Source organism: Drosophila erecta, unplaced genomic scaffold, assembly GCF_003286155.1.
Source record: "Drosophila erecta strain 14021-0224.00,06,07 unplaced genomic scaffold, DereRS2 tig00000021-arrow-pilon, whole genome shotgun sequence".
In the NCBI taxonomy this organism is placed as follows: Eukaryota; Metazoa; Arthropoda; class Insecta; order Diptera; family Drosophilidae; genus Drosophila; species Drosophila erecta.
Window position 1 is genome coordinate 2,375,021 of NW_020825198.1, and position 8,792 is coordinate 2,383,812.

Genomic DNA, 8,792 nt, shown 5'->3' on the forward strand with positions numbered 1-8,792 from the left:
ATATTTTATACTCAACAGACAAAGGGAATAATCGCTGGAGAGCCGGGGCTTATGCTGCTAATCAACTGCCGATTGCCGATGGCAGGCAGAATTCCACTGTAATAAACATGTCGATGAGCAATAAACCAGCGATGGGATGAAATGGCCTAGACTACAACAATAAACAAGTCCGATAAGCCGGCCAGATTAATATAATATTCCGTGGGCCCTGGGCAAACAAATTAAAACGGAAAAGTGCCAGCTCACACACCCAAACACACGGGGAGCTGCTAAATTGAAACGAATTGCTGAGCCAGCATTATGGCATATGGCTCCATTTGGGGAAAGTGGGCATAATTATGATATAATGGAAGTAAATGGCGTGACACTTGGCACACATCGGCATTCATCAGTATTCATAACCACTGCAGTTTCAATTACCGCAGATTGAAATATTAATTCTGTGGTCGCTCTCTAACTGCGCAGCAATGGTTAATCATTCATAAAATATTGGTTTATTAGGCACTTCCTAGCTATAAATCGAGTTTACTGCCCTCGAAATAGGCTATCATAATATTATACCGCTGTGTCCCGCTATTCACTGCAATTAAAATAATGAATTGCGATCCAATCAAAGCCAATTAAGTAAAGCTGCTGCCATTGTCAACACTGTAAATGAATCTAAATATAACCGAAGAGGTGAGTCGAGGAAAATGCACAGGAAAACTAATCAGTGCAAAACAGCATAATGGCCGGAAAAAAGTTGGCTGCAACTTAAGCGGCGGCCTAAATGGACTAGCAATTACCTTGAACTAAGAAAATGGCACCGAGATGCCTTCAATTTGAGTCCTGTACTGGAAACTATTAGTGGGAAAAATGAGAAAACTTTTCAGACTAAAGTAACCAACTATCATATTCCCTTTTAATAAGCGTAGTTTCTAAAAGAACGCTTTATTGTTCTACAATATCTGTGGAAATACATTTGCCATTCACTGACTGCTATTGCAAGAGGGATTTTCCGGAATTGGCCTTAAAATATGCAGCTACATATATCCCCTGTGAGGGACAACCGTTGACATGTTTGTGGCTGATCCCAGGGATTCCATTTCCACCATGACCACACGACATTCAACTGTCCGTGTTTGCACCCGCTGAGCCAAAGCGTTTTCTGAATGCTTAATTACAGAATGCGCTCATGTTTGGGCGCCGACTTTTGGGGCGCCTTAGTTGGCAAATATTTGAGAGAGAAAGCGTTAGCACTCGACATGTTGACACTTTCCCCCCACGCAAATGCACATTTATAGACCCAGTCAAATCAATGAGCAAATAGCCCCGAAGCCAATGTCCTGCCGGGCCAGTACAAATAATTGGGACATTTTCACAAAAGAAAAAGAATCCTGGAGTCACAGTTAAAGAAATGTTAGGATGCCTTTCAATTTTTTCCTTTGTACAATTGACAGTGCGCAAAACATTTATGTGGAAATGCAAATACGGTGAAAAGCGTGGGACCCTAAGGTTCCACCGAAAAAATAAGCTAAAAATATGAAAGAACAAAGAAAGTTAATATGTAGCTATACAAGAAAGCTTTTAAGCGCATCCAGGATGGGAAAACAGTGCCCTTGGCACTTGATAAGCATACGTGTCAGAAGGAAGACGTTTCCTAATGCCCTTCAATCTTATCTTCACTCGCTTAGGAACCCAAATCAATGAGCGGCAGCTGTCAGTCAGAGTTTCAAGGAATTACGGGCTAATTGAAGCGGACCCACTCGATAATGGATATATTAATTCCCCGACAACTCCAACTTAAAGAGGCGAAACTTTTTACAAACAAAAAAAAAATAACTGGAGTTCAAGAACTGTGGTGATAAGAGCTTTTCTTGGGGGCCGATCGGAGAAGTGCCAAAAACAAGCACGAAAATGCCGGGGAAGTTAAGAAAAAAATCGCACAGAAATACTGTCGAAGTGGGAAAATTTCGCAAGAAGCCAAAGCAATTAGGCAGCCAGAGAAGCCAAGAAAATTTTCACATGCAGAGATCCGAGTGAAATTGCCAAGCGGCTGGAGCAAGAAATGCGGATGAAAAATTGGGAATTAGAAAACCGCCCCTGGCCATGTCCTTTGCAAGGAGAAAAGTTGCCAGTTTTCCAATTTTTTGCACTTTGTTCGGTGTTTTCGTTCTGGTCTGAATATCACGTCATATTTGATTTTATTTTTGATTGTGTTTTGATGGCTGGAAAAAAGACCATTTCATACGTTGTTTGCAGGATAACTGCACGGTAAAAAAATTATAAAGCGATTCGCAGACAATATTTATGTGTATAACCTGGATGCTATGCATTTTCTAATACATTTCCATTTGTAGGCACTTTTATTAGGGCGAACCAATATTTTATACTTAAAAGCACTTTCCTAAGCAACTTTAATTGGTTCATAAATAATTCATGAATTTCCACAGTGCAGATACCATTTTTTGGCGCATGAACTCTTGATTGGCTGTTTCGGAATATTGCTCATACGCCGCATGTGCCCACGACAAGTGTTCAATTATATGCGCTTAGTTGTGGCCAGCATCGCCCCTATAGCGTCCTTGATGATGGCTTCCGGTTTTGATATTGCGGCTTCCTCCACAATTTCTCTCTTTTTTCCAGAGAGAGTACTTTTCGCTAACTAAAAACTAAAATGCCTGAAATGTGTGCGTGTGAGCTTTAAAACCGGATTTCCGACTCCCAAAAAAACTCAGCATTTTATGTGAGCCGGGCAGCTGCACGTGGCTGTTGTTACCTTTTGGTACCTTTTGGCATAATTTGCCTCTTCCATCCCCAGTGATTCCTGGGAATGCTGAAAATGTGTGCCAGAGCTTTTGGTTTCATAAATTCACGGCGTTTCTAACCGCACACGAAGGGCGAAGGGCTCTCCTGGGCCCTCCATCCTGGCAAAGTATTTCCGGCCAGCGAAATGAGCCAGCTCACATGGCATCCAACGAGGGGTCAGGGACTACTCGTATATGTAGTATTCTGTTCTCTGCTCATTATATGGCCCGGAGCCAAAAGAAAAACAGAAGGAATCAGTGTTCTGTTCGCTTGTGAGGTCCTGCCTCGAGGACAGGCCAAATATGTAATTGTACTTGGCCAGAAGATGGCTTGAACCCAGTTCGAAGGGTGCATAAAAACAAACACTTGACTTGGGCGATGTGTGGCTTTAGCAGGGAGAGAAATAATCAGCAATTCTCGGTTTATACTGAAGCTTTTTACATAATTGCCCAGGTATATGAAATTTCCATGCTTTTCCCTTATTGTAACGACTTTTTCTTTAACGCTACGTGCTGTTAGGCAACCGATTCTACTTTAAAGACATTACCATCGATTCCATTGCCAGATAATCGAATACCATTGCCACTACACCGTGTTTTGCTAATGGGCCAACACAATCAAACCTCCATTTGTGAGGACATTTGCAGTTGGCCAACTGTCGAAGGGGCGTGGCGCAGTAATTAAAACGATGCGGTGGATGGGGTGTAGTGGATTATGTGATTCCATTGCGCCGGACGAAGGTGGGTGGCATTAATAATGCAGATGGAAAAGCCTGGCGATGGCTTTATTAGCTCGTTTAAATGGATGTTTTTTTTTTGTGCGGCGTTGTCTATTAAGCGGCAAGTGTTGTTCCTTGTCTGAGGTCCTTTGACCCCTTAATTCCTCTTTCCACTTTGTCCTGTCAGCTGCCATCGTCAGGCACTTTAGGCAGCCAAATCCCCTCAAGACACTCCGCTGTTCCTGTCATAGTCAACAAGTACTAGCATTTACGTGACTGGACGCAGCTTTCACGGCCTCTAGTCCTTCGGTCAGCAGGCACTTGACATTGGTAGCCCACCCCAGCCACCCACTGGAATTGCCGAAAACTTCCGTAATGGGCGGCATACGGTGCGTATTAGTTACATTAGTGGCGACCAAATGAGACAGTGGGACATTTGTTTATTGCTTTACTTCTGCGTGCTTGCAGTGTAATTTGGCACTGGTCCTGCAACGAAATCCAATTCAATTATAAGCCCTGACCACATGTTGGAATTAGCCAGGCATTTGGGGCTGCCTTAAAGGCAGCTCTTGTAGTTCCGAAACGATGTTTCTTTATCCCTAATTCAATATTTATGACGGGAATTAATTAGGAATTTCACGGAGAAACATACCATTTATAATTGCAAAAAAAAGACCGAATTTTTGCCAGTCAGCATCGCAGGACCTTTCCAAGTCACTTGGCATAAGCCCAATCTAGGCCAAATCCCCTGGCCAAAAGTCTTAATCACTGTAATGGAAGCTAGGCCGGCTTACAAAACCAAAAACAAGATTTTGTGCTTCAGATCACAAACACAACGACAGAATATGAATGGAAAACAGAGAATTTCGGATTTTATTATCACTTCAAGGCTGACAAAACAGTTGGCACAATTTTCATTGTCCAGATTTATTGCTCTCCGGAAAATTGTCACTTGGCCAGTAAGAAAGTAACTTTTAATTAGAGGCTACTGCAGCTATGCAGCTGCCACTGCGGCTGGGCCAAGAGCAAAAGTAAAGATATTTCCTTTGACTCTCGCCACAAACTGCATTCTCCGTATTTTCTCATTTGTCTAATGGAGTTATGTCACCAAGAAATGCGTGAGTGTTACACTCAGCAACTATGTGGTAGTTCCAAGAAATAGTTTTCTGTAATTTAGTGCACAGCTTTATTTCTTTCAAGCGTATAAGAATGCTCAGTGTTAGGTTTAGTTTTGTCTACGTGCTTCATGTAAGCCGGAATGTTGCATGTTACATCGTTTGACCACAAATTGCCGAAATCATCTGCTTCTGCTGGCCCACTGGTCGTATGCTTATTATTGATTACGGGCCGAGGCATTGTTTTCTGACCATTTCGGACAAATGGTAATGACATTTCTTTGTTGATTCATGTGGAATCATACTTTTGACCTACCCTGAACTTGGGCATTGTTCTGTGCATGTGGCATGCAATGCCATTGTATTTTGTGAGTTTCGAAGCTTTAATTCTGGTTAAGTTATAACCACAACAGCGAATTCATTTTTTATTCACCCAACGCCTGGTGTTTATTTGCAGGTACCATTTTCGCCACGCAGCTTGCATATTAGAGTGTTGGAATTTCCGAAAAAGGGAATTTTAATGAAACGCCAGTGGAGCAGCGGGGCGCACTGAGTTGGCAGTCGGACAGCGCGGTCAACCAATCGGAGTCCTGCCAGGACATCCCACCACCGACTACCACCTGACCAGCTCATCATTGACACCATGGTCACGAACATGTCGCAGCCGCATTACTGTGGCACCGGCATCGATGATTTCCACACAAAGTGAGTAGAGCGAGGACGTGGGCTTGAGCATGGACTCATATCCCTGGGGTACGTCTGCATATTAATTACTTTTTTACGTGTAATTTACATAATGATTTGCCAGCCGGGAGCGCATAATGAAATCATGTGTGTAATTGCCTACGGAAAAAAGTGCAAAAAGGCTAACGAAGTGTACCTAATGTGGGTAGGCACCTTCGGATTAAGCTGCACCAATACCCGGAAAAAATCCATAATCCATAATGGCATGGCTCAGAAAAGCATTTAAAAAAGAATTTAAATACATAAATATTTGTTGTACTATAAGGCCTTTTTTGCCTATCTCCCAAACAGCTACAAATACTTCCACGGCTACTTCTCGCTGATTGTGTGTATCCTGGGCACCATCGCGAACACCCTGAATATCATTGTGCTAACCCGACGCGAGATGCGCTCCCCCACAAATGCCATACTCACGGGTCTGGCAGTCGCCGATCTGGCTGTGATGCTGGAATACATACCCTATACAGTGCACGACTACATTCTCAGTGCGAGGCTGCCGCGGGAGGAGCAGCTCAGCTACAGCTGGGCGTGCTTCATCAAGTTCCACTCGGTTTTTCCCCAGGTGCTGCACACCATCTCCATTTGGCTGACAGTGACGCTGGCGGTTTGGCGCTATATAGCGGTGAGCTATCCGCAGAGGAATCGCATCTGGTGTGGAATGCGGACTACGTTGATCACCATAGCCACAGCCTATGTGGTGTGTGTCCTGGTGGTATCACCGTGGCTGTACCTGGTCACGGCCATAGCCAAGTTCCTGGAGACCCTGGATGCCAATGGCAAGACGATCGGCTCAGTTCCGTTGAGTCAGTACATCCTGGACTACAATCGCCAGGAAGAGGTGACGATGCAGGTCATGTCGAGTACGACGCCAGATTTTTCCTGGGCGATACCTAGTGATTCGGCCAATGGAACTGCAGTTAGCTTGCTAAGCTTAACTACAGTCGTACCCCTAACCACTTTAAGTACTGGATCAACCACATCCTCGGCGATGGGCGAGCGCAATGTGACTGTCTATAAGTTGTATCACAGCGCACTGGCGCTGCATGATCGCCAGTTCAGGAATGCGACCTTCCTTATATATAGTGTCTTGATCAAGCTGATACCCTGCTTCGCATTGACCATCCTTTCTGTGCGGCTCATCGGGGCGCTCTTGGAGGCCAAGAGGAGGCGCAAAATCCTGGCCTGCCATGCGGCCAACGATATGCAGCCAATTGTCAATGGAAAGGTGGTGACTCCAACCCAACCCAAGAGCTGTAAGCTCCTGGAGAAGGAGAAGCAGACCGATCGCACCACGAGGATGCTCCTGGCGGTCCTGCTGCTCTTCCTGGTCACCGAGTTTCCGCAGGGCATTATGGGTCTGCTGAATGTGCTCCTGGGCGACGCCTTCTTCCTGCAATGTTACCTAAAGCTGAGTAAGTATTCCAGGATTAAAACTCCTACTTCTCCGCTGTCTGTAACACCAAATTGCTTTATTGGGTATGATAATTGGCTGAATTTATGGCTGGTGTTTACGTGGGCCCAGTTTGGCACAGCCATCAATCATACGGACCGCTGGCTGCCATAATTGCACCACAAATTTGAGGCTTCAATGTACATGTCTGGCCTTGACATGTTCAATAAGTGTTCATTTTGTTTATCTAGCACACCCAAATTAAAGTAGACTTACATTTAAAACTCCGAACACTTAAAGGTTTTTTAAATTTCGCTAAAAATTAAAGTTTTAAATATAAAAAAAGGTTTTTTTAATATTCAAAATATTTAATTTGTTGATATTTTATTTTTTTTCGAGTGTTTGGAATATCAATCTAATCGCCCTTGAACTTTGTCAAAGCCCTGCCCATAGATGGCGTGTTGGTGGCGCCCGGCATTTATGGCATTTCGACTTTTTTCGCTCCAGGTGACCTTATGGACATCTTGGCGCTTATTAATTCGAGCATCAACTTCATCCTGTACTGCTCGATGAGCCGTCAGTTCCGGAGCACGTTCGCGCTCCTCTTCCGTCCCCGCTGGCTGGACAAATGGCTGCCGTTGTCGCAGCACGACGGCGATGGAAGGGTGGGCGGAAGTGGCGGCCTGGGCGGCTACGGCGGATATGGACGGCAGCGGTTGCTGCACACGGATGCCGTCAGCAAGAGCATGGCCATCGATCTCGGGCTGACGACCCAAGTGACAAATGTGTAGCAGGAGAGCAGTGGCCGGGCGGCGGTGTCAGCCGCAGCCGGTGGAGCAGCTGCATCGGTGGCCCTGGCAGTGGCAGCCACTGATGTTGATGGATGTCCGGTTGCCACTGATGCTGCTGTTTCCACTAACGACATCAGCCTGGTCGAGAAGCTGCACTTGCAGCCCAGCCAAATGGCTGCTGCGATATCGAGTGGACAGCATCGAAGACGTCGCAGTGGGAGTGGCACCAAGTGCATCTGGCCCACGACGGACTGGCTGAGAAAGCTGCGCAGCCAGAAGGCTAGGGAAACCGAAACATCCTCCGATCAGGACATAGAGCTGGGCAAAAGCTCTATCAACAGGCGCAGCAGTGTCCTTCTAATGGTATTACTTAGCAGCTCCGATGAGGTCAAAGCCAAGGCTGTTTTGGTCAGTGAGCAGCCGCCGAGTCCAGGGGACGAGGATGTGGAAGACGCCATCGATGCCCTCTGGCTGTGAGATGTCCCCTCACTTCCATTTTGTACGCCCTGTAAATTACCCAAGTACCCACTAATATTTAACTACTATGTACAGACCAATTCTTCAGACAAATTGCTCTGCGCTGATTCCAATATTTTCCAGCCAGCGAACCACCTTGGCGAATCGAGAGCCCCTTTCGCTGAGGCTTTGCTCTGCTGGAAAATGAGTGGGGTTTCCTTGAAAGGACTCCCTGGAAGCAGCCTGCAACATTTTGTGACCACCCTTGATAAGTGATATACTTGACTAAGTTTCACCCCTAATAGTTGTGTAAGTGCTAAGCGCGTCTCTGGATAAAAAAAGGAATTAGTCATAGTCTAACTATTACCTAAGATATATTTATGAAACGATTTGGAAGCTACGAGATTACATTTCTTTTTGTATTGAATAAATGTGTTTGCGATGGAAACGCGGTTTTATTTAAGTCACTTATAGTAAGTATTATTGAAGCCCTTTGTTTTTACTGAACTGAATTTATATTGAACTTTAATAAAAAACGTTTTCAAGAATGCTTTTGGATGCATTTGGCTACGATAAAAGGCTGTTTAATTTTGTCGTTGAATTTAATTTTCGGGAGATTTACTACCGACAAAAACCCAGTGATTGGCACTCAAACATCAAGGACCCGTATTGCCCTGGTCCTTCTGACATAAGGACGAATAATATAAACGAACAACTGACAGTAAAAAGTGACTGAAAGCAAATGGCAATGTTGAGAGCGTCAAGGGCGTTGATTAATTGTAATTTTAATC

General features: G+C 44.8%; 1 protein-coding gene across 1 annotated transcript; it reads left to right on the top strand.

Moving 5' to 3' along the window:
- Positions 1 to 5,179: 5,179 nt before the first annotated feature.
- LOC6546532 lies at positions 5,180 to 8,389 on the top strand. The gene is given in 3 exon segments (XM_001971230.3): positions 5,180 to 5,325; positions 5,656 to 6,776; positions 7,262 to 8,389. Coding segments are annotated over 3 exon segments (1,944 nt in total). The 5' UTR covers positions 5,180 to 5,263; the 3' UTR covers positions 8,023 to 8,389.
- The last annotated feature ends 403 nt before the right edge of the window (positions 8,390 to 8,792 follow it).